This window comes from Podarcis cretensis (assembly GCF_951804945.1).
Source record: "Podarcis cretensis genome assembly, chromosome: 10".
Lineage (NCBI taxonomy): Eukaryota > Metazoa > Chordata > Lepidosauria > Squamata > Lacertidae > Podarcis > Podarcis cretensis.
In genome coordinates this window covers 5,753,017-5,778,824 of record NC_137179.1, presented here as the reverse complement: position 1 = coordinate 5,778,824, position 25,808 = coordinate 5,753,017, and the positions used below count along the sequence as shown (strand labels likewise).

General features: G+C 45.4%; 1 protein-coding gene and 1 long non-coding RNA gene across 3 annotated transcripts in view; one reads left to right on the top strand and one right to left on the bottom strand.

Moving 5' to 3' along the window:
• The window catches only part of LOC307225311, a 323,071-nt gene that overhangs the window by 177,408 nt on the left and 119,855 nt on the right, over positions 1 to 25,808 (bottom strand). The window lies entirely within an intron of this gene.
• The window catches only part of COPG2 (COPI coat complex subunit gamma 2), a 42,028-nt gene that overhangs the window by 1,650 nt on the left and 14,570 nt on the right, over positions 1 to 25,808 (top strand). Inside the window, exons 2-16 of one of the 2 annotated variants that reach the window (XM_079992370.1) lie at positions 5,303 to 5,355; positions 6,504 to 6,584; positions 8,125 to 8,196; positions 9,005 to 9,084; positions 9,710 to 9,785; positions 10,662 to 10,754; positions 14,539 to 14,625; positions 15,198 to 15,355; positions 15,921 to 16,054; positions 16,600 to 16,667; positions 17,723 to 17,911; positions 18,536 to 18,631; positions 21,582 to 21,825; positions 23,822 to 23,897; positions 25,536 to 25,639. In XM_079992370.1, coding sequence (XP_079848496.1) covers positions 5,303 to 5,355; positions 6,504 to 6,584; positions 8,125 to 8,196; positions 9,005 to 9,084; positions 9,710 to 9,785; positions 10,662 to 10,754; positions 14,539 to 14,625; positions 15,198 to 15,355; positions 15,921 to 16,054; positions 16,600 to 16,667; positions 17,723 to 17,911; positions 18,536 to 18,631; positions 21,582 to 21,825; positions 23,822 to 23,897; positions 25,536 to 25,639 — 1,611 coding nt within the window. The remainder of the gene's footprint in view (positions 1 to 5,302; positions 5,356 to 6,503; positions 6,585 to 8,124; positions 8,197 to 9,004; positions 9,085 to 9,709; positions 9,786 to 10,661; positions 10,755 to 14,538; positions 14,626 to 15,197; positions 15,356 to 15,920; positions 16,055 to 16,599; positions 16,668 to 17,722; positions 17,912 to 18,535; positions 18,632 to 21,581; positions 21,826 to 23,821; positions 23,898 to 25,535; positions 25,640 to 25,808) is intronic. The other variant, XM_079992369.1, reaches the window with a different exon arrangement.

Genomic DNA, 25,808 nt, shown 5'->3' with positions numbered 1-25,808 from the left:
CTGCAAAAGAAAGACAAAGAATTAAGCAAAACAATACAATACAATACAAAAAAAAACACACCACACAACACCAACCCCAAAACATTAAATTAACAAAACCAAACAAACACAATTTAAAACACATCTAATAAGTTCAGTATCTTAACTTTCATTCCCTTGTTTCAACGACCTCCTCGCACCTCCCTTTTTGTATTCCACTTTAATTAACTATTTCAGCAATTCCTTTCCATCTTCCTCTGGTTTCAGTCCTGTTATTTATCTTAACATATTCTAACCTTATTTTTCCCTTTAATATATAATTATCTTAACAGATTTTAACTTTATTTTCCCTTCAATACTCTAATAATCTATTTGTACTTAATTCCTTGTAACATTTTTACTAAAGCCATATAACTCCTTTCCAACATTTTTCTAACACTCATTAATTTTACAATATTTTTATAAATAGTCTTTAAACTTTTTCCAACCTTCTTCCACCGACTCTTCTCCCTGGTCGTTTCTGCCAGTCATATCTGCCAATTCTCTATAGTCCATCAACCTGGTGATCTTCTGTCCGATGCTCTTAACTCTTTTCCAAGTCCCTTCTGCGAGTCTTCTTCATATTTATACATGAACTTTACTTTATCTTCCACTGATCTTATTTTCCTTTTCCTTCCTTTGAAGCTAAAGAGTAGATCTTGGGGAAACTCCCACCTAAAGATGATTTTATTCCTTCTCGACAGGGCAACCAAATCTCCGTAGTTTAAGATCCGAAAGGTATTTCAGGACGTCTTTCAAAATTTCAGGGAAGTTTTGAATGTGTGACATCTTAGTGTAATTTTGGTCTTTCTTTCTTTTTTAATAATTTTTTTATTAGCTTTTCCACAGTGATAACACAAACCAAAAAGCAAAATGATACACAAAAACAGAAAAAGGGGGGGGGGGATAATAAACAGATAAACAATAACAACAAACTTAATTCTTCACAAATCCAACCTTTGGCCGGCATGGATGGAGGGCGCCCTGTGGAAAGTTATTTAAAGCGGAACAAATAATGGTCTCCCGGTCCCGTGTCTAATACACAAGCGGCTATTTCTTCCAGCAATAATAATAACAACAAAATAACAATGATTTTATTGATTTTATGTGTTTGTTTCCTGTTCAGGGAGGTTTTTCATGTGTGACATCTTGGTGTAATTTTGGTCTTTGTGGAAGCTGGCCAGAGTGGCTGGGGAAACTCAGCCTGATGGGCGGGGTACAAATAAATAATAATAATGGTTAATAATAATAAAAGTTATCAATACACCAGCAGAGAGTTGCAAACCCAGCCAGATGGGTAGGGTATAAATAATAAATTATTATTATTATTATTATTATTATTATTATATGTTTATTACAGTGCTACCTTGGTTCTCAAATGTAGTCCGTTCCGGAGGTCCGTTCCAAAACTAAAGCATTTCAAAACTAAGGCGCGCTTTCCAACAGAAAGTAATGCAAAATGAAAATCAGACTTTTAAAAACAACAACAACATTAATAAATTATTATTTATACCCCACCCATCTGGCTGGGTTTTCCGAGCCACTCTGGGCGACTTCCAATAGAATAATAATAATAATATATTAATTATAGCCTTTATTAATTATTATACAGTGGCACCTCAGGTTAAGTACTTAATTCGTTCTGGAGGTCCGTTCTTAACCTGAAACTGTTCTTAACCTGAAGCACCACTTTAGCTAATGAGGCCTCCTGCTACTGCCGCGCCGCCAGAGCACGATTTCTGTTCTCATCCTGAAGCAAAGTTCTTAACTTGAAGCACTATTTCTGGGTTAGCGGAGTCTGTAACCTGAAGCGAATGTAACCTGAAACGTATGTAACCCGAGGTACCACTGTAATTAATAATATATTAATTATAGCCTGCCCTTCTGGCTGGGTTTCCCCAGCCATTCTGGATGGCTTTCAACAAAATATTAAAATACAATAGTCTATTAAACATTAAAAGCTTCCATAAACAGGGCTGCCTTCAGATGTCTTCTAAAAGTCTGGTGGTAGTTCTCTTTGGCATCTGGTGGGAGGGCGTTCCACAGGGCGGGTGCCACCACCTAGAAGGCCCTCTGCCTGGTTCCCTGTAACTTGGCTTTTCGCAGGGAGGGAACTGCCACAAGGCCCTCGGCGTTGGACCTCAGTGTCCGGGGAGAACGATGGAGGTTCCTTCAACCCCCAAAACAGCCATTTAACATGAAATTTACTGTGTAATGAGATCATTGATCCATAAAATGAAAGCAATAATCAATGTACTGCACTATAAAATAAATAAAACACTATTGTAGGTGATAAAAAATAAAATTATTATTATTTTCTTACCTGCACGGATGATAGTCATTGTTTGGATGGGAGGCCTGTATCCATTTCCGCAGTCACACGATCAATCAATCAATCAGTAGCTGAACTGGGTTCTACACAGTCCCAAAAACAAATTAACCGAAAAAGCCTCAGAAACAAAAACGCAAAATAAATATCAAAAACGAAAGTGCCAAACTTCATCTGTTCCGGAAGTCCATTTGACTTCCGAAATGTTCGAAAACCAAGGCACAGCTTCTGATTGGTGCAGGCGCCCCAGAAACAATAGTCGACAGCTGCGTCGAACGTTCGGCTTCCGAAAAACGTTCGAAAACCGGAACACTTCCGAGTTTTTGGTGTTTGAGAACCAAAGCGTTTGAGAACCAAGGTACCACTGTATATTATATCACAACAGTTTGCAGACAGCCTTGCCCAAGGGTCAACCGAGCAGGGGCTGCATGAGAGGTTTGCCATTACATTGTGCGTTTTTGTGGTTTTTGTACTGTGAACCCCACACAATGTGCACTATGTAAATATTTGTTTAAATAAAACAAGTAACAGTCTCCCAGTGCTCCAAGCCTAACACATAAGCAGCTATTTTTAAAAAAATAATAAAATAATAGTAATAAATTATTTTTGTTTGTTTAATTTTGCCACCTCTGTGTCCGTAAAGATGTATCACAGCAGTTAACAAACAATATTGGAAATGTTAAAATCATCCAACTATAAAAATCTGTGATTCTGTAAATCAGAGACCGTTGGGGGGGGTGCTCTTAATGGCCTGCATATTTATTAAATAGGTATACCGTACAAGCAAACATATGTAACTTAAGAAAAAAGGAACACGGAAACAGGGAGGGGGGAATAGAGTTTCCCGTTTACATTAGCTGACAATTTGCATTCAGGAGTTTGAAGAGAAGGGGGAAAGGACGGAAAGAATTACAGCATAGTTCACTTCCTTGCAAAAAAAAAATAAATCTGTAAATCTGTCAAAGAAATAAGGTACAAGAGAAATTTGTAACTTCTTTTTTTAAAAAAATAATATTTATTAAGATTTTGGAAATTACAAAAAGAAAAAAGAAAAGTTAAACATACAAAGACAGAAACAAAAACCAAAACACTACATAAAACATTAAATTAACAAAACAAAACAAAACAAAAACAATTAAAAACACTTCCAATATTTTCGATCTTAACTTTCATACACTTGTTTCATTGACTTCCTCAACGCCTCCCTTTTTGTATTCCACTTCAATTAACTATTTCAGCAAGTCCTTTCCATCTTCATCTATTTTCTATCTTAAAGTTAATTTTAACATATTGTAACCTAGTTTTTTTCCCTTTTAATGCATTAACAATCTATCTGTACCTAGTTCCTTCTAACATTTCTGCCAAAGCCATATAGCTTCATTCCACCTGAGAAATTTGTAACTCCCAGGGAGGCGGGAAGCAGCAGTTTCTTATAAGTTTAATGTGGCAGTTGCCCACACTTTGGCAATCCCTGCATTTTGTACTCAGGCAGGTGCCTTCACTCTACTCTTATCAGCTCCTGCTAAAAACATGCCTGTTTAGACAAGCCTACTCAGATGCTTAGAAAATTCAGGTAATTTTAATCTGTTTTAGTAGAATTGTGAACCTTTCTTGGTTTTACTGTTTTACCTTTTGTAAACCGCTTTGAGGTTTTTCCTTTACCCTCAAGCGATGTGTAAATTTTATGAAATAAATAAATAAGCCATGGCAGGTAAGGAGGCAGTTATTCTCGGCTTTCCATGTCGGGCTCAGCATGCTTCTGAATGAAACCTGTTGTTGGAAATCACAGGTGGGAAAATACTGTGGCACTCAGGCTCTGCTTGTGTGGGCTTCTCGAAAGTGCCATCTTGGCTGGCCAGGGTGAGGACAGGATGCTGGTCTTGAGTTGAGCCTTGGGCCTCATCCAGCTGCAGGGCTCTTCTCACGTTCCTTGCACACCAGACTTGCTTTTTCGTTGCTGGACTACAACTCCCACCATCCCTTGCCACTGGCCATGCACTAAGTTGCTTTAAACTGTTTTTAACATTGTGGTTGAATTGTTGTAACCCACCCTGGGAATGTAGGATGAAGGACAGGTAATGAATTGTGGAAGTAATGCCGAATATAAGCTGCACCCGAATATAAGCCGCACCTTTAAAATTGATTGGGGGGGGGAGAGAAAAAATACCTGAATATGTTATTGTTGTTGTTTAGTTATGTCCGACTTTTCATGACCCCCTGGACCAGAACACGCCAGGCCCTCCTGTCTTCCACTGCCTCCCGCAGTTTGGTCAAACTCATGCTGGTAGCTTCGAGAACACTGTCCCACCATCTCGTCCTCTGCCGTCCCCTTCTCCTTGTGCCCTCCATCTTCTCCAGCATCAGGGTCTTTTCCAGGGAGTCTTATCTTCTCATGAGGTGGACAAAGTATTGGAACCTCACTGCTCCTGGCTGCATACCGGGGGGGGGGGGGGGAGCCAGAGGCCTTTCCCCTTCCTCGCTCTTTCCTTTTCTGGCCATAGGGAAGAGGACAGGGTACTACGTGCTCCTGGCATTGTTTGCCCCACGCTCCTAGCTGCATACCGTAAGGTCGCAAATATAAGCCGCACTTTAACTTTTCACAGTTGGAATTTGGGGGAAAAGTGAGGCTTGTATTCAGGCCAATACAGTAATAGTAATGTTGGCTGGGGCTTATCGGAGTTGGAGTCCTACAATATCAGGGCAACAGGTTCTGCACCATTGGCTTCTTCCCTCAACACTCCTGTGGAGTTGTACAGTTCAGAGAAAGATCACTTGTGATGAGGCAAAGTATCTTTTGGGATACTCGTCCATTATTACTCACCTTCTCAGGAAGGTAGGTTTCTAGGGAAGCCCCGAGTTCCTCCAAACACAGTTTAAAAACGACGTATAGAATTGTCATCAAGGTATTTTGTGGCTAGCATCTGTCCCCTGCCAACATTGTGTTTTGTTTTTCAGGTAGTGGCTCCAACCCCTTCCAGCATTTGGAAAAGAGTTCTGTCCTCCAGGAGGTACGACTACACCTTTCTATACACCCCCCATTCCAGGATTTCCCAAACTTAGGTCTCCAGCTGTTTTTGAACTACAGTTCCTATCATCCCTGAACACTGGTCCTGCTAGCTAGGGATGATGGGAAACAGGTCCAAAAACAGCTGGAGATCCAAGTTTGGGACACCCTGCCCTATAAGATCTCTCTTTTTTGAAATCAAGTTTGGGATTTGCAGGCTAGAGTGTGTGGCTCTCTAGGGCTCTGATTCTTGGGGGGGCACTGTAGGTCCACTGAGTCTCTGCAACTTCCCTTTTTGTGGCTACCGAAGATGTGGCTGCACCTTTGGTGTGTCTGGAAGCAGCTGGCGTCTCAACCCCAACCACCATGTTTCCTTAAAGAAAGATGGCAGCCTGAGCTGGAGAAATGGGTACATGGGATGGATAAGAGGGCAGATCTGTTCAGCGTGAACTAATTTACATGAATCTTGGGCTTGGACATGTGAACCACAACATCGGGGATGCCACGGGATCATCAGCCATAGGGGTGCTATATGGGTGTCAGAGAGCCTAGCCTTGTCTTATTGCACCTTGGGCATCTCTATACAATTGGGGTGTTGCCTGTCTGCATAGTTTCTAAAATATCTTGGAACAGAGATAAGTAATGTGTGGTGCAAGAAACCTCCCCTTTCTTGGAGACTCTAGAAACTGCATCCTTAATATAAAAAGATACCCTTGTGTGTGGAGACTTTGGGTCTTGGGTTATAACCTTGCATTGGCCACTGAGTAGAGATGCTCTGAGGGCTCTTCCCAAAAGTAGAAGCAAGACTTTGCCAAGTGAAGCTTTCTGGGTTTATCTGTGATTAGAGCCAGAAGGAAATAGTGGGTTGTATCCAACAAAATAATACCATTAGTACAAGGGTTTATCTTTGTGCAATTTCCCTTCCCTCTCCTCTTGCACCAAATCTGCTCCAGAAGATTGGGGGAACCCCCCCCCCCAGAACAGATTCAGGTAAAGGAAAAGAGGGAGAAGTTATTTTGTGCAGTCAGAGGTCCTTGCTGCATATTGGTTCCCGCCCTCCATTTTGTTGAAAAGGAATTTTAGGAAACTTCAGAATGAAAATTCCTAATATCCGTCTTTGTTGACTGCACAATTCCTGTTCCTTTTGCATAGGCGCGTATCTTTAACGAGACCCCCATTAATCCAAGAAGATGCCTGCATATACTTACCAAGATCCTTTACTTGCTGAACCAGGTAAGTGCAGCTGCTTTTGTTCAATTGAGTTGCAGCCTTTGGCTAATGAGGAAACTGTTAGAATTCCTGCTCCATGATTGCAGTCATGGGATTTTTGTCTGTCACATGACGTCGTATGTTTTGACTCCACAGAGTGGGAAGTGACGGAGACAGGATGTTTGTGTTACTGTGTTCCGTGAAGTGGGACTATTGTCCTTTGTTCTTTCTCTTTGCTGTCTGATGCTAGAGAGAGAGGGAGCCATGTTGCAGTGCTCCATGTGAAAAGGATCTAGGAGTCTTGGTTGACCACAAACTTGACATGAGCCAACAGTGTGACGCGGCAGCTAAAAAAGCCAATGCAATTCTGGGCTGCATCAATAGGAGTATTGCATCTAGATCAAGGGAAGTAATAGTGCCACTGTATTCTGCTCTGGTCAGACCTCACCTGGAGTACTGTGTCCAGTTCTGGGCACCACAGTTCAAGAAGGACACTGACAAACTGGAACATGTCCAGAGGAGGGCAACCAAAATGGTCAAAGGCCTGGAAACGATGCCTTATGAAGAACGGCTAAGGGAGCTGGGCATGTTTAGCCTGGAGAAGAGGAGGTTAAGGGGTGATATGATAGCCATGTTCAAATATATAAAAGGATGTCACATAGAGGAGGGAGAAAGGTTGTTTTCTGCTGCTCCAGAGAAGCGGACACGGAGCAATGGTTCCAAACTACAAGAAAGAAGATTCCACCTAAACATTAGGAAGAACTTCCTGACAGTAAGAGCTGTTTGACAGTGGAATTTGCTGCCAAGGAGTGTGGTGGAGTCTCCTTCTTTGGAGGTCTTTAAGCAGAGGCTTGACAACCATATGTCAGGAGTGCTCTGATGGTGTTTCCTGCTTGGCAGGGAGTTGGACTCGATGGCCCTTGTGGTCTCTTCCAACTCTATGATTCTATGATTCTATGTGTGTTTATATGTAAATAAAGTAGATTTGGCAAAATGCTGAGTTGCTGAGGTCTGTTACCCAAGCTGCGCAAACTCTGCGGATCCCTAAGTGTGCCAATGTCTGTTGGCATCGGTCGCTGTGGCGTTCAGGCAGAAGAAAGCTTTTGAAGCTCCCGAATGAAAGACCTAACTGTCAGGGGTCCCTTTACCTTTAACGCTTGATACAGTAATGCTCTCTTAAGCAATTCACATGAGAACAAGAACAAATACGAACCAGAACATTAATCATTTCCTAAAAACTAGGTAAAGAGAAAACAGCACTGTATATCACACATAAAACTGCACAGTTTATAAAACAAACTTGCTAATTAAGAAGAGTTCGGAAAGGCTAATGGGTGGTGGATGGGGAGGTCAAGGCTGGGGCTTCCCTGCATTGGCAGATGAGAATCAGGGTCACGTGGCAGAGAATCCCACTCGAGGCAGACATTAGGTCGTCCTGGGATCACCTGTGATGAGCATGGCTGAAAGTGATCTCTGGAGCTAAAAGCAGGTCTTAGTGGAACACGGTCAGCTTTTCATATATGCTGGCTTAATTTTTGTCACATATTAATTCGCTTCTCTCTAGGGTGAACATTTTGGAACAACAGAAGCCACAGAGGCCTTCTTTGCAATGACAAGATTGTTTCAGTCAAATGATGTAAGTTCCCAATGCCCCAGGAAAGGGGTTTCTCCTCTGCCTGTGTCTCTGGTTGCATGATGTGCTATGGAGGATTAAAAAAAATGAAATTCTTTTGTGGGATGCAAAGCAGCTTCATGACAGAACATTTCTGAATTTTGCAGAAAAATGTAAAAGGCAGCAGTACAGATTAGGTGGTGGTGGGAATTTGCTTCTTTTTTCTTGCGCTGGGATCCAATGTAGATCCTTTGGGACCAGTGTTATGTGGTCTCGGTGGCCGCTCCCAGTCACCAGTCTAGCTGTCGCTTTCTGGATTAGCTATAGTTTCCGAGTCACCTTCAAAGGTAGCTCCACATAGAACACATTGCAGTAGTCCAAGCAGGAGATAACCAGGACATAAACCACTCTGGTGAGACAGTGCGCAAGCAGGCCAGGATCACAGCCTGCATACCAGATGGAGCTGGTAGACAGCTGCCCTTGACACAGAATTAACCTGCACCTCCATGGACAGCTGTGAGTCCAAAATGCCCGCCAAACTGGTCCTTCAGGGACAGTTACCCCATTCAGGACCAGAGAGTCCCTCCCACCCACCTGCCCTCTGTCCCCCAGAAACAGTACTTCTGTCTTGTCAGGATTCAACCTCAATCTGTTAGCTGCCATCCATCCTCCAGCTGCCTCCAGTCACTCACACAGGACATTCACCACCTTCACTGGTTCTGATTTAAACGAGAGGTAGACCTGGGTATCCTCAGACCTTTGATGAAAGTTGGTGTTCCCATGGCTAACTTCCTGGGGGGTGACACTTACGGTTATCTTGCCCTTTCCACAGCAAACATTAAGGAGAATGTGTTACCTTACCATCAAAGAGATGGCCAACATTTCGGAGGATGTCATCATTGTCACTAGCAGGTACTGATGTTCTTTCCCCAGGCATTTGGTTGAGTGTGGAGGATCTGGCTCCAGTCAGTAAGACTTAAGTCCCTCCTATCATGTTCAGGTGTGAACTCTGTTTTGCCACCTCTAACCACCGTTTCACACACCATGCGAAAACAGACTTGCCTTTGCCACTGAGTGCCCCTTGTGTTTGCTTCCTGATGAGTTGACTGACTGGTACAATATACGCCAGAGGCAGTCCCTCCAGACATTGAGGGACTCCAAATCCCATCAGCCCCACCTAGCATGACCAGAGATAATGGGAGTTGCACTACAAGAACAACTGGAATGGTGCAGGTTTCACTTCCCTGATATTTGCAATTGCATCTTGGTCAAATGTAGACTTTACATTTTTACACGTGCACTTACAGCCTATGGGGGGGTGTATCTAAAAATATAGGTGAACATAAGCTGCTGTAGGGGTAGGAAGTGTCTCACATTTAAACTGACCTGCTAGTGCCAGACCAAAAGTGTGGTTGCCCCATTTTGTACCAATTGAAGCCTCCAAGCTGTCTTCAAGGGCTGCCCCAGAATTGAAGCCAAGTCCACCTGTTTTCTGCAAAAAGTCTGTGTTAACAGAAGCTTGCCTTAACTTTTCTAGCCTGACCAAAGACATGACTGGGAAAGAGGATGTGTACCGAGGCCCTGCCATCAGAGCCCTCTGTAGAATCACGGATGTAAGTATCAAATTCTTCAGCCATGAAAGGGGTCTTGCTGTACCCATTTTTAATGCCAGGTGTTCTCTCTCTAACATGCCTGGAATGAATTACCCTGATCCCTGTTCTCCAAGCCATTCTTTCCCCAGTGACCACATGTGCTCACTGTAACCAATTGTTTGAGTTTAGTGCTGTCTGTTTTCCAGCAAATGGGTTGGAGTTGAATAATAACGTGATGATTACCATTATCTTGATGGTAACCTGGCCATCTGAGCTTTCATTGGCTGTTTGCTCCCCCTACAGCTGTGTACAGACAGTAACAGGAGAGAGCAGTTGCTCATGTAGAGCTCAGTCACTTTTATGAATGGGATACCAATGGGTTTTCTCATCCACACAAATATCTGTACATACTAAGCTTGGCACATTAGCCTGTGTTGCCTACTCAACGTAGTACTACAATTTTGCTTTTTAAGGAATGTTTTCCCTAAATGTTAAAACTTATTAAAACCAGCCAGGGTATAAATAATAAATTGTTGCTGTTGCTGTAAACCACTGCCTGGTGTTATTTTTAAACAATAAATGGTAAGAAAGGGTTGGGGGTGTTTCAGGAAGAATAGTGGGAGGCTGTGAAAAGAGTGATGGAAGAAAGTGCAGAGCCCAGAATCTTGACCTATTGAACGCTGGAGCTCTTTGCAGACACTATTTCCATGCATGAGGTCTAGAAGCTTTTATTTTAAAACGGAAAGTGAGCTAGTTAGGAACCGATACCAGGTATCAGGTTCTGCCTGAACTTGGAGAACAGAAGCAATCCCAAGAAGATAACATTCTCTGTGTTGATATCTCTGGCGTCTCTGTGTGTTGGTACCTCTTGTTCTCTCTCTCTCTCTGGATTCCCAGGGCACCATGCTGCAGGCCATTGAGAGGTACATGAAGCAAGCCATTGTGGACAAAGTCCCCAGTGTCTCCAGTTCAGCGCTGGTGTCCTCCTTAGTAAGTGAAGGAATCTCTTTGCTGTCATCCGATTACGTTCAGGGACTGGGCAGACCCGAGCAGCTCCGACTTGTCGATATCTTGGCGGCCAGGCCAGCTTCTGCATCCTCCTTTATTGGCTAGGCCATGTTGCGCACTGTCTTTTGCTTTCTGGGTGCTTCCTGCCCTGTCCAATTTTGCAGCAAAGTGCTTTGCTGGGAACCACTGACATTCTCAATGCCTGGCTGGGGTTCCTGCCACCGCCCTCCTCCCTTACTCCAGCAGTAATTCCAATTCTCCCTTGCTGCCCCAGCTTTGCAGGATTTTAAAATACAGTGGTGCCCCGCAAGACGAACACCTCGCAAGACGGAAAACCCGCTAGACGAAAGGGTATTCCGTTTTGGAGGCGCTTCGCAAAACGAATTTCCCTATGGGCTTGCTTCGCAAGACGAAAATGTCTTGCGAGTTCCTGCGGGGTTTTTTTCCCTTCCCCCCCCCTTTTCCTAAGCCACTAAGCCGCTTATCAGCTGATCCGCCGATAAGCCGCTTAACAGCTGATCGCTAAAAGCCGCTAAACCGCTAATAGCGCTAATCCGCTAAGCTGCCAATGGGCTTGCTTCGCAAGATGAAAAAAACGCTAGACGAAGAGACTCATGGAACGGATTAATTTCGTCTTGCGAGGCACCACTGTACGAGAAAAGCAAACTCTGAAAGAAAACATTGCCGACTAGTTGCTAAACCTCCTCCACAGTTTACATACGAAGCTGCCTTATACTGAGTCAGGCCCTTGGTCCATCTCGTTCAGTTATTTCTATACTGATTGGCAGCACTTCTCTGGGGTTTCAGGCGGAGGACCTTCCCAGGCCTACCTGGAGATGCCAGGAATTGAACCTCGGACCTTCTGCATCCAAAGCAGATGCTCTACTGCTGAGCTACAGCTCTGGCATTCCCACCTTCGCCGCATCAAGCAGCTGGTCCCTTACCTTTCCCACCCCGACCTGGCCACAGTGATCCATGCAACGGTCACCTCCAGGCTTGACTACTGTAATTCGCTCTACGTGGGGCTGCTCTTGAAGCTGTCCCAGAAACTCCAGCGGGTGCAAAATGCTGCAGCGAGGCTCCTCACGGGGTCTCTGCCATGGGAGCATATTCACCCAGTGCTTTTGCAGCTGCATTGGCTCTCGGTGGAGTACAGGGTCAGATTTAAGGTGCTGGTTTTGACTTTTAAAGCCCTTCACGGCCTAGGACCCTCGTACCTACGGGACCGCCTCTCCCGGTATGCCCCATGGAGGACCTTAAGGTCCATAAATAGCAACACCCTAGGGGTCCCGGGCCCTAAGGAAGTTAGATTAGCCTCAATCAGAGCCAGGGCCTTCTCAACACTTGCTCCGGCCTGGTGGAACACTCTGTCTCCTAAGACCAGGGCCCTGCAGGATCTAATCTCTTTCCGCAGGGCCTGTAAGACAGAGTTGTTCCACCTAGCCTTTGGCTCAGAATCAGTTTGATTCCCCCTTTTTCCTTTCTCCTCCTATGATGAGATTGCTCCCTAATTGTTCTAATATTGTATCTTAATCTTTTAAATTGTATTTTAATCAACTTGTTTTTATTATTGGTTGTTAGCCGCCCTAGGCCCGGTCTTGGCTGGGGAGGGTGGGGTATAAATAAATTATTATTATTATTATTATTATTATTATTATTATTAATACTGGGTTTGCTAGTGTGATGCCTATAATTGCCCTGGTGTCTGTGAAGCCCCTGAACGGGCCCCATATTATTACAGTCATCCCTCATGTTACGTTTGCTTCATGTTACGTTCTTTCAGGTTATGTCCCGCGGCGACCCAGAAGTACTGGAAAGGGTTACTTCCGGGTTTTGCCGCTCGTGCATGCTCAGACATGCAAAATGACGTCATGCGCAGAAGCGGCGAGTTCGCAACCAGAGTTACCACTGTATTAATAGTAATTTTATTACTTATACCCTGCCCATATGGCTGGGTTGCACCAGCCACTCTGGGCGGCTTCCAACATATATAAAAACATGCCGTATTTTTCGCTCTATACGACGCACCAGACCATAAGATGCACCTAGTTTTGGGAAGAGGAAAACAAGGGGGGGGGGATTCTGAATCCCAGAAGCCAGGACAGCAAGCGGGATTGCTGCGCAGCGATCTCACTTGCTGTCCTGGCTTATGGGATAGCTGTGCGCAGCCTCTCCCGGGCAGCGGGATGAAGGCTCCCATTGTCTGGGAGAGGCTGCTCGTGGCTAAGCAAAAAGCCAGGACAGCCAGTGGGATCACTTGCTGTCCTGGCTTATGGGATAGCTGTGCGCAGCCTCTCCCGGGCAAGGGGAGCCTTCATCCCCTGCCCAGGAGAGGCTGTGCACGGCTAAGGCTCCCCCAAGAGCCATACACACACTCCGCACACTCTTTAAAGTGAGCGCTGAGCAGAGCCTCCCCCCCTGCATTCGCTCCATAAGATGCACACACATTTCCCCTTACTTTTTAGGAGGGGGGAAAGTGTGTCTTATAGAGTGAAAAATACGGTAGTTAAAAAACTTTCCAGTACAGGGCTGCCTTCAGCTGTCTCCTAAAAGTTGTGTAGTTCTTCATCTCCTTGACATCCGATGGGAGGGTGCCGCTGCTGAGAAGGCTCTCTGCCTTTCCACCCTCCCCATAAAAGTGAAAAGGGAACTTGGAAGAGGGAAGCTTCCCCCCCCCCACTTCCTCTTTCAGCTCTATGTGCTTTTTGAAGGTCTGGTGCATCCCCTGCTTTTGGGACGGCAGCAGGCAGGTGTCCTGCTCCAGAAAAGCCTTCCTAAAGTGTAATCGTTGTCCTTCTGATCTCTTCAGCCACAGTAATATGCTACTGGGTTTAAACTACCTGCTAAACATGACACCAGTCAAGCTTGCAAAAATATATCATTTGCCCGATAATAAGTGTTGGAAATGTAAAGAAAATGAAGGTACATTCTGTCACCTTTGGTGGACGTGCCCAAGGATTAAGGCTTTCTGGGAGATAATCTATAATGAAATGAAAAAGGTATTTAAATATACCTTCCTGAAGAAACCAGAGGCCTTTCTCCTGGGCATGGCCGGCCAATTGGTGCCAAAGAAGGATAGAACTTTCTTTATGTATGCTACAACAGCAGCAAGAATACTCATCGCAAAGTATTGGAAGACACAAGATTTACCCACCCGGGAAGAATGGCAGATGAAGTTGATGGACTACATGGAACTGGCGGAAATGACTGGCAGAATCTGAGACCAGAGAGAAGAGTCGGTAGAAGAAGATTGGAAGAAATTTAAAGACTATTTACAGAAACACTGTAAAATTAAGGAATGTTAGAAGGATGCTGGAATGAAGTTATGTGGTTTTAGCAATAATGTTACAAAGGGGCATGTAAAAATGGATTGCTAACAGGTGATAATGTAAAGTTACAATATATTAAGATAAAATATCAAGATAAAAGCCAAAATGGTAAGGACTTGCTGAAACAACTATTGAACTAGAATACAAAAAAGGGAGGTGTGAGGAGGTCAGGGAAACAAGCAAATGAAAGATAAGACATGGAAAGACTGATTTGTTTTTAATTGTTTTTATTTTTCTGTATTTTGTATTTTTTTTCTTCTTCTTTTTTTTCTTCTTTTCATTTTTGTAACTTCTTTGAAACTTTAATAAATATTATTTTTTAAAAAATAAAAAAATAAACTACCTGCTAAACAGGTTGGTACCCGCTAAACTTGGTTGGTAGACATGCCATGACAGGAGCAGGGCTAGTATTATTGATTCTCGGCCATTATTTCCAGCACATGATGAAGATCAACTATGATGTGGTCAAACGGTGGATCAATGAAGCCCAGGAGGCTGCTTCCAGTGACAACATCATGGTGCAGGTACGATGCTCCCACCTTCCTTGAATACATGCTTTTAGCACTGCAGGTGGTTTGAATTGGCTTTGTGCAGTTGTAATACATGATATGGTTAAATAACAGAAACACTTCCCTCCCACTTCCAGAGGAGTCTTTGCATTAGTCTGCTGCAGCAAGTACAGTCGTATCTTGGTTTTCGAACACCTTGGTGCTCTGACGTTTTGGCTTCCGAACGCCGCAAACCCCGAAGTTGTGGTTTGCGAGCTATTTTTGGAAGCCGAACATCCAACAGGGCTTCTGATTGGCTTCAGGAGCTTTCTGTAGCCAATCAGAAGCCGTGTTTTGATTTCTGAACATTTTGGAAGTCAAACGGACTTCCGCAATAGATTCCAAGGTGTGACTGTATTCCTGCGGCACCTTAAAGATTATAACACATTTTATTATAGCATAAGCTTTTGTGGATTGAGCCTATTTTTTATTTAAGTACTTCAGAGTAGCTTCATTTGAAAAAGCAATCATATTTAGTTGTATCTAGCACAACAGTAATCATGGATTTATTTGCTCCCTCCCCAATTATTTCCCCCCTGACCTGCCAGTACCATGCCTTAGGGCTGCTCTACCACCTTCGGAAGAACGACCGCCTGGGTGTTTCCAAGATGCTGAATAAATTCACTAAATCTGGGTTGAAATCCCAGTTTGCATACTGCATGCTGATTCGGATCGCCAGCCGGCTGCTGAAAGAGTCTGAGGAGGGGTAAGCATGTTTGTTTGCCAGGGCTTTTAGCAGAACAGCCATACAGTGGTGCCTCGCAAGACGAAATTAATCCGTTCCGTGAGGCTCTTCGTATAGCGGTTTTTTCGTCTTGCGAAGCAAGCCCATTGACAGCTTAGCGGATTAGCGCTATTAGCGGTTTAGCGGCTTTTAGCGGCTTATCAGCTTAGCGGATCAGCTGATAAGCGGCTTAGCTGCTAAGAAAAAGGGGGGTGGGAAAAAACCCACAGGAACTCGCAAGACATTTTCGTCTTGCGAAGCAAGCCCATAGGGAAATTCGTTTTGCGAAGCGCCTCCAAAACGGAAAACCCTTTCGTCTAGCGGGTTTTCCGTCTTGCAAGGCGTTCGTCTTGTGGGGCACCACTGTACTCAATTCCTTTCTCTCTATGGCTTCAAGGTCTTCACGAGGTATTGAAGCTGCTGGGTAGTATTGTGCTCAGGGCTGCATGCGAGGGCACGGCAACCTGGGATTGTAGCTGCAATTTCGGAGAGCAGCAGCTCTCAATTCTGGCAAATCCATAAAGGCAATTTCCTTTCTCTCTGGCAGGCATGACAACCCGCTGTTTGATTTCATTGAAAGCTGCCTGCGGAACAAACACGAGATGGTCATTTACGAGGCTGCCTCCGCCATCATCCATCTCCCAAACTGTACAGCCAGGGAACTGGCACCAGCAGTCTCAGGTGAGCATCAGGAAGACGTGACCTTCACCAAGAGCAGTTCCCCCCCATCCTGGTGCCCTCCAGATTCTTTAGACTACAACTCCCATCAACCTAGCAGGGGCTGATGGGAGTTGTAGTCCAAAACATTGGAAGATCGGGGGAGCCTGATATGGCAAGCATTTCCAGAGGGCAGGAATGGCTGCTGGCTACCGTGGGAGAACGAATCTCAAGCATCTTACAGCTTGCTCTCATCCACCTAAAGTTGGAAGGGGCTGAGATTGTTGTTCCCTCTGACCTAGTGCTGGCAGCTCTGGCTTGCGCTCCTATTCAGCAGTTGCTAGGAACTGGCCATAGGCGGTTCTCAACCTGTGGGTCCCCAGATGTTGTTGGACTACAACTCCCATCACCCCTGAGCTCTGGCCTTGCTAGCTAGGGGTGATGGGAGTTGTAGTTCAACAACATCTGGGGATCCACAGGTTGAGAAAGGCTGCCCTTGGACCTGGGCGCACAGAGCGGTAAAAGTTCCTGGGATTGTGCCCTCACACGTGAATTCCTTTTCGTTTCAGTGCTCCAGCTCTTCTGTAGTTCTCCCAAGCCTGTCCTGAGATACGCCGCAGTCAGGACCCTCAATAAGGTAAGCATTTCCAAGGCACCTTGCACATCCTAGAGGTCCTTGTCCGATACAGGTGGATTGTCAGCACTCTCCAGTGGGTTTTTACTGTTTTCCTCCCCCTCCCTGCAAGGTGAGAAGGGGGCTCCTGTTGGGGCAGTGGGCCTGTAGTATTACTCTGGCCACACGCCCCTCCCTCACCTGTCTTTACCATCCAGCTGGGTCAGGTTTAGAGAAACGGCGGCCGGCCGCATATACTTTTTACAGGACAAAACGCATCAAAAGGGTAGTTGCTGCCACCACTCCCCTGTGCCTGGGTACCAGAAAACGCAACTCAAGGGAGAAAGTTACGCTTCCTAATTACCGGCTGCCCTGCCCTGCAAGTTACTTTCACAAAAATGCAGGCAGAAATTCAACAGGTAGTGCGTAACTGATTGGTCAGGCTTCTGGACTCAGACTTCCCCCCAGAATGGCACACAGGACAAGAAAAAGTCTCTCTTTAAAATTTATTTAAATTAAAAACAGGTTTAAAGATACTTTAAAAAGTAGGCACATCTCTTGTACATTTCACACTAAATGTACACTAAAACAATAACATGGTATAGTATAGCTCGCTAACATACTTACAAATGAGAACAAAGGCAAAGTTAGTATGGTTTCAAAGTCTCAATGAAATCTGCATCTCCAAGACACAAAAGATCTTCATTACAAAGACCCACAGGCAGGATGACTATCACAATGCTTTGCTTCTCACTTGACCAAAGTTTTGTCTATTGAAATTTCCTAACTTCACTACAGGGCCTGTCGCTGGTCTTTGTGGGGTGGGCAGCAAATTCTTGGCCCAGTAACCTCTAGGACAGGTCCTGGGTAACTATGCTGCTCATGCAAGCCAAAATACTATGTAAAATCCAGCAGTTTCAAAACAGAACACAGAGGGGTGCAATTCTTGAGAATCAAGAGAAGCTGGTCTCAGCAGCGGGCGTCTCACCTTCATATTCACTGGTCCCCTGAACCGCTGCTGTACGATTCTTCCATTCTGTAAGTTGTTCTGGGTTGCCAATGTCCGACTGCCCTTCCAGGTGGCGATGAAGCACCCGTCGGCAGTAACCGCCTGCAATTTGGACCTGGAAAACCTGATCACGGATTCAAACCGCAGCATTGCCACCCTGGCCATCACCACCCTCCTGAAGACGGGGAGCGAGAGCAGCGTGGACAGGCTCATGAAGCAGATCTCGTCCTTTGTGTCCGAGATCTCGGACGAGTTTAAGGTGAGGCGATTTCCCGTCTGCCCTTCGGCCTGCAGAATTCTTAGGCGGAAGGTGTTCCTAGCTGGCAGGGCAACCTTTGTCTCCCTGGGGTTGGGCAGCGGTCCTGGCCTAAGTGAGGACAGGAATCAAAGCTTTTCAGAATCAATTATAAGAGAACACTTGTAGTTTGTGAACCAGCCAACATTCAGCATTAGACAAAGCTAAGGATCGTTTGGGAACCAGAATACAGTGGAACCTCGGAAGCTGAATGCCTGTAAACTCAAACATTTTGGCTCCCGAACGATTGAAAACCAGAAGGGATTGTTCTGGTTTTCGAATGATTTTTGGAAGCTCTATGTCTTCCGCAGCTTCTGATTGGCTGCAGGACGCTCCTGCACCAATCGGAAGCAGCGCCTTGGAAACTGAACATTTTGGAAGTCGAATGGACTTCTGGAACGGATTCTGTTCAGCTTCCAGCTATATTGTTTTTGTTTTATGAAATCATTTATTTCCTGCCATTCAGCCCTCACAAGGCCCAAGTGGGGCAAAGTGGAATTAAGGCTGTCCATGGCCTGTAGAGATCTTTGCTGAATTGCAGGTACTGATGCCCTTCTCTCAAACCTTGTGCTGCTCTTGCCTTAACAGGTGGTGGTGGTCCAAGCCATCAGTGCCCTGTGCCAGAAGTACCCGCGGAAACACAGCGTCATGATGACCTTCCTCTCCAACATGCTCCGGGATGATGTAGGTTGTGTTGCCTGCCTTGTGTGGGGCAACCGGCAAAGTATATCAGCACAACGCTCATATTTGGGTGAAATACAGTTAGTGTATCCAGTAGCAATTTTCATGCAAGCTAAAAGTTTGCTCTTGATGTGAAGTTGCCACAGTGTGACGTTGACCCAGCATTTCTGTATCATGCATCTTTTCCCAAAGAGGCCTCCATGCTCCGATTGGAGGAACCTCACATCCTTGAGACCTCCTGCTTTTAAGCCTAGGACAGGGGATGGTCGTGGTGGAGATTAATAAGTAGGGCTTGTGGCCAGAGCAAACATACTAGCCTTAGAACGATCTGAAAATCAAGGATGTTTGTTTTAGTCCCTGTAAAGTTTTGTTTTTCCTGGTTATCTGTTACACTAGATTATCTGCTGCACAAGAACAAAGGAATTTAGATACTGTTTCATCACTGACAGCTAAAAGTCCAAGAAGCCAGCCTCCCTCCCCCCCCCCCCCTCTCTCTCTCTCTCTGTGTGTGTGTCAGTCATTGTTGTTAGCACAGTGGAAACTCAGTATTCAGAGCCTGCAAGTAGCTGGCGAAGAAAAATATTCTGTGCTAGGATATAGTAAACCTCAGATCTTTCCATTTGGGAGCGTGTTCAATGCAGAAATGATGGGTAAACATTCCATTGTGGCATTTTTACTTGTGATAAATATGGTGGTGGGAACTGGACTTTCAGAGGCCATTCCAGACCATTCCTCTTCCTAGTCACTTCCTGTGGCACTTGTGGCTGGTCACGGTTGGCTCACATACCCTGTTCCTGCTTTGGGACTCGTTTCTACGACTTAGAATCAGCCAAACAACACTTGACAAATTTTGGTCACCTCATTGGTTTGGCACATGGACAAAAAATGAAGGTTTTTTTTTAAAAAAAAATGAATGTAGTTTTGCCTCCTAATTTTTCATTCGTTTTTGTCATCCTTTTTTCTATTTGTTAGGGCAAGAATTTCTCTGCTCTTTTTGTTTGATTCTTGCCCCCATTTTTAAAAAAAACCCCATTGCGAACAGCAAGTTGCTCTTGTGCTTGCAGATGTGGGAAATCCCTAAGAGGCTGTCCATAAAGTGTGTTCCTCAGTTGATTAAGTGCATTTGGGAATAGGATCTAAGCTTGATGGATGTCTGGGCTAGGCTGGTCTTCCAAGCTCCCTTTGACTCCTGCTTTTCTTTCTTTTTTTTTAAATATTTATTAAAATTTTCAAAAAATCCAGAATAAAAAATAAAAAAAATAAAAAATAAAATTTGCATTTAAAACCTTACTTTCATTAACATCTTTCCAGGACTTCCCCCCCCTCCCCCTCTTGTATTCCATTTCCATTAGATTAGTTCCACAAATTCTTACCCCAAATTTTAAAACCTTATTATAATTATAATTAGCCCATTATTCAAATTTAGTTTAACTTGTATAACCATTTCTCTTTATATTTTTTGTACTTCCCTAAGATCGACCCCAGTTCCCTTCCACGAATTCCCCTTTTTTTTGTCACACAAAGTAAAACAAGAAAAAATAAAAAGATATAATTTTACAGCCTTTGGGTTCCAAATCTCCCTCCCCCCTTTCCCGGTTTCGATCCCCAAAATCCATCCATCTGTCTACTGCCGGCCTGGAGATCCCATGTCCATGTCTAAATCTCTCTCGATTCCGCTTTGCCGTCTTTTTGGTAGTCTTTAATTTCAGAAGGCCCAATCTTAGAGAAACTCTCAGAAAAGACCATTCTTCTTCCATCCAGACCTCTATATTTAAGAGTATAACTCAAATTCTGTTTCTTGATCCTCTTAAAGTCTGGATGTCCCAGATGTTCCAACTTCGAGCTTGGTCCAATTTTTATTCCTCAGGTTTCTTTTCCTGTTCCGCTGCAAAAACCTTCTAATTCAAAAAATTCTAGTTCCTCTACAGAGGCTTTATTTGTTCAGGAACACAAACTTACGTCAAGTCCCTTCCTTTCTTCAATAGATAAATCCATTGTCTCCTTTAGTGTAGAGACCTCTGTAGACAAAATAATACTTCGTTTTTGCAGCTTTCCCAGGAGATAAAAAGTCCTGTTCAATTCCATGAGTATTTTTCCACTTGCTGCCATTCTTGCAATGTCCCAGAACTCCCTCTAGAGGGATTATGGTAACTTAGTTTCCTTCCAGATCACACCCAAAAGTCAAATTAACTTGTTGCCCTTATTTTCAGTAATTTATATCCAAATTGTAACGAATCTAACCGGCAAAGTCATCGTAACAAAGTTCTCTTTTATTCTCCCACTTTGACAGCTACTTTGACAGCTGTCAAAATTTCTATATCTCTTCACCAGTCTCTCATAACGGATCGCTCCCGGTTCCCGGGGGGTTACACTTTAGTTCTCACAAACCACTCTTCTCCTCCAGCACAATTACTTGTAATTTCCCTTCGTGAAATTAATAACTTTTTTCAAATAAACAGATTCTTCTCTCGATCTTAGTTGTCAAATCCTTGCGTTAGAACATCTACAACGGGGGGGGCGGACTTCCTTTTTGCACCTCCCCCGCTCGCTCCGAATTCGTAAAACAAATTTTTCCTTTTAAGTCCGATAAATTTACTCACGGGTTGTTCTTTTTAGCCCAAATTTTCAAATTAAGAAGTCGGTGCTCTCCGTCGAATGGCATGCGGCTTCGCTAGGCAGGGGAAGCAGTGGACTCATAGCACCACGCCCCCCGTCACCCTCTCCGCAGCCTTTAAAAAGGCTCCTTCGCGGGTCGGGGGGCGCAAACGGTGCCCGCCGAGTCACCAAGTCCATGGGCATCACCGCCCATGGTTTTTGAGGGTCCCCGCGTCGCCGGCGCAGCGGGACCCAACCCCTGCCCAGCAGGCTCCCTCCGGAGCTCGGAGGGAGTCCGCCATTCGGCGATGGCGCCAACCCGGAAGTCCTGACTCCTGCTTTTCCGCCCCCTCTGCAGGGTGGCTTTGAGTACAAGCGAGCCATCGTCGACTGCATCATCAGCATCATCGAGGAGAATCCGGAGAGCAAGGAATCCGGCTTGGCCCACCTCTGCGAGTTCATTGAAGACTGCGAGCACACGGTGCTGGCCACCAAGATCCTCCACCTGCTTGGCAAGGAAGGGCCCAGGACCCCCTCCCCTTCCAAGTACATCCGATTCATTTTCAACAGGGTGGTGCTGGAAAACGAAGCTGTGAGGGCCGGTGAGTTGGCAGGCTCCAGACCTGTCTTTGCTACGTAGCCAAGAAGGGGAAGGGAGCAGGTCTTCCCGGGGGAGGCTGCCGTGAATGGGGCCTTTGAGTCCACTGGCTTCATCCCAGAGTTGAATACATGCCCCAGATCCTTTAGCTTAGCAAGGCTGTTTGTAGGAGGCCCAGGTGCTGCTGTGTAAAGATAAGCTTGGCTTTTTGTTGGGAAGGCTAAGGGAGCAAGATGCCAAGCTTCAGTCGTGAATTTTAAAGGTGAGGGGTTGTTGCTGTTGTTTATTAGATTTATATACAGTGGTGCCTCGCAAGACGAAAAGAACCCGTTCCGTGAGTCTCTCCGTCTTGCGGTTTTTTCGTCTTGCGAAGCAAGCCCATTAGCGGATTAGCGCTATTAGCAGCTTAGGGGCTTAGCGGATCAGCTGTTAAGCGGCTTAGCGGCTTAGCAGATCAGCTGATAAGCGGCTTAGCGGATCAGCTGTTAAGCGGCTTAGCGGATCAGCTGTTAAGCGGCTTAGCGGATCAGCTGTTAAGCGGCTTAGCGGATCAGCTGATAAGCGGCTTAGCGGCTTAGAAAAAGGGGGGGAAGGGGAAAAAACCCGCAGGAACTCGCAAGACATTTTCGTCTTGCGAAGCAAGCCCATAGGAAATTCGTTTTGCGAAGCACCTCCAAAACGGAAAACCCTTTCGTCTAGCGGGTTTTCCGTCTTGCGAGGCATTCGTCTTGCGGGGCACCACTGTACAATAGTACCTCAGGTTACAGATGCTTCAGGTTACAGATGCTTCAGGTTACAGACTCTGCTAACCCAGAAATAGTACCTCGGATTAAGAACTTTGCTTCAGGATGTGAACAGAAATCGTGCGGTGGTGGGAGGCCCCATTAGCTAAAGTGGTGCTTCAGGTTAAGAACAGTTTCAGGTTAAAAACGGACCTCCAGAACTAAGTTATTAACCCGGGGTACCACTGTACCATCCTTCATCAAAAGATCTCAGGGCGGTTCACAAGATAAAAGCACAATAAATAGTTAAAACAAAAGCAACAAAACAACAGCCTGGCGCCTAAAGATATGTAATGAAAGTGGCAGGTGTGCAGTCCTGGGGAGGGCATCCCTCAAACGGGGAGCCACTGCAGAGAAGGCCCCGCTCTCGTGTTGCCACCCTCCGGACTTCTCAAGGAGGAGGCACATGAAGAAGGGCCTCAGATGATGAACACAGAGTCCAGGTTGGTTTATATGAGGAAAGGCTGTCCTCGAGGCATTTAAGTGTGCAAGCCTATATGGAGAGACCTAAAGCAACCACAGGATAATAACTTACTGATGCCCTTCTTCAGAGTTACACCCCTTCCCCACTTTATAATAATAATAAAATAATAATAATAATATATTATTTATACCCCACCCATCTGGCTGCATTTCCCTAGCCACTCTGGGCGGCTTCCAACAAAGTATTAAAATACAGTGATCTGTTAAACATTAAAAGCTGTTAAAAACATAAACAGAGCTGCCTTCAGATGTCTTCTGAAAGTCTGGTAGTTGTTTTTCACTTTGACATCTGATGTGAGGGCGTTCCACAGGGTGGGCGCCACCACCGAGAAGGCCCTCTGCCTGGTTCCCTGTAACTTGGCTTCTCGCAGGAAGGGAACCGCCAGAAGGCCCTCGGCACTGGACCTCAGTGTCCGGGCAGAATGATGGGGGTGGAGACGCTCCTTCAGGTATACTGGACTGAGGCCGTTTAGGGCTTTAAAGATCAGCACCAACACTTTGAATTGTGCTCGGAAACCTACTGGGAGCCGATGTAGGTCTTTCAGGACCGGTGTTATGTGGTCTCGGCGGCCATTCCCAGTCCCCAGTCTAGCTGCTGCATTCTGGATTAATTGCAGTTTCCGGGTCACCTTCAAAGGTAGCCCCATATAGTGCGCATTGCAGTAATCCAAGCGAGCGGTAACTTCCCTTTATCTACAGACTCCCTTTATCTACAGACTCTGTTTTCTTCTGCAGCTGCCGTCAGTGCATTGGCAAAGTTTGGGGCCCAGAATGAGAACCTCCTTCCCAGTGTCTTGGTGCTCTTGCAGAGGTGAGTTCAAAGTCAGGGAAGAGACTTTCAAAGCAGGTTCTTTCCTGTCCCTTGAGCATTGGGTTCCGTTGTGGCATCTTGGAAACAGCCACATAAGGGGCTGTTTGCCCTCTTGGGCATCCGTCAGGGCTGAGCTGAGTGGCGGTAGAAAGCAGGCATCTTAATTCACCTATAATTCACTTTTGATTCTGATTTTTTAAAAAAACCAAATCAGCTGCCATACAGATAAATTTAGCTTTGCCGTAATATTGCAAAACATTATCCAGCTCTAGGTGGAAATTCGAAAAACTGGTAAGAAAAGGGAGGAGAAAACACTTCTATGTATAGGTGTAGAAAAAGGGGGTGGGATTCTTGCCGGATGTTTAGTAGGCTTGACTGTGGAGGGCCCCCCCGTCCCAGTGTTTTAGCCACACCCACTTAGCAAGCCACTCCTCCAGCCTTCACCACGCCCTTTCTTCAAAACTACAAAGTAGAAAAAGGGAGTTGAGCTCTCGACCACCAAAGCTTGCCTTCCCACTCTCTTAGAACCTGTAATGCAGCTGTGATTCCTGAATCGCAAGGGGCTGGACTAGATGGGCTTTGGGGGTCCCTTCCAACTCTACAGTCCTATGACTCTTAACTAAGGAGCAGGGTTCTCAGGGCTCTGCATGTGGACCTGGGCCCCGGCCCCTCTCTCTTTTGTAAACAAGGACTACCTCAGCATCTGAGAACACACACTTAAAATAAAATTAAAAAATTCCTTCCAGTAGCACCTTAGAGACCAGCTAAGTTTGTTATTGGTATGAGCTTTTGTGTGCATGCACACTTCTTCAGATACACTGAAACAGAAGTCAACAGACCCTTATATATAGTGAGAGGGTGGGGAGGGGTATTACTCAGAAGGTTGGTGGGAATGGTTGATTGGCTGATAGGTGTGGTAAATGTCGATGACTGTTAACGACTGCTGTTGGTCTTACAGGAAAAAGCAAGGGGTGAGATGGCTAAAATAGCTTTATTATGTATAATGAGATAAGAATCCAATGTCTCTATTCAGACCAGGTCTCTCCATGGTTCTAAGTTTGGTAAAAGTAAAGGTAAAGGGACCCCTGACCATTAGGTCCAGTCGTGGACGACTCTGGGGTTGTGGCGCTCATCTCACTTTACTGGCCGAGGGAGCCGGCGTACAGCTTCTGGGTCATGTGGCCAGCATGACTAAGCCACTTCTGGCGAACCAGAGCAGCGCATGGAAATACCATTTACCTTCCCGCCGGAGCAGTACCTATTTATCTACTTGCACTTCGTGGTTTTGAACTGCTAGGTTGGCAGGAGCAGGGACCGAGCAACGGGAGCTCACCCCGTCACAGGGATTCGAACCACTGACCTTCTGATCGGCAAGTCCTAGGCTCTGTGGTTTAACCCACAGCGCCGCCCGCGTCCCTTTAAGTTTAGTAATGAGTTGCAATTCAGCAACTTCTCTTCCCAGTCTATTTCTGAAATTCTTTTGTAATAAGACAGCTGCTTTGAAATCTTGTATAGAATGTCCTGGGAGATCGAAGTGTTCTCCTACTGGTTTCTCTGTCTTGTGATTCCTGATGTCTGGTAGTGGCCATCCCCCCTTCAGCAGCCTTCAAGGGCTTTCTCTCCTCTTTTGCCATGCAGGTGCATGATGGACAGCGACGACGAGGTCCGTGACCGAGCAACCTTCTACCTGAACGTGCTGCAGCAGAGGCAGCTGGCTCTGAACGCTGCATACATCTTTAATGGTTGGTGCTGGCTGGGAAGGGCGGAACTGCACCTGCGAGTCCTAAAAGAATGGGATGGGGGGAACAGGGGCAATTGGTTAAGAACTGGATTGATTAAGAACTGGAACAGGGGCAATTGGTTAAGAACCTTTGTAGGATATCCAGGGAATTGCCACACCTCTTGGGGCTG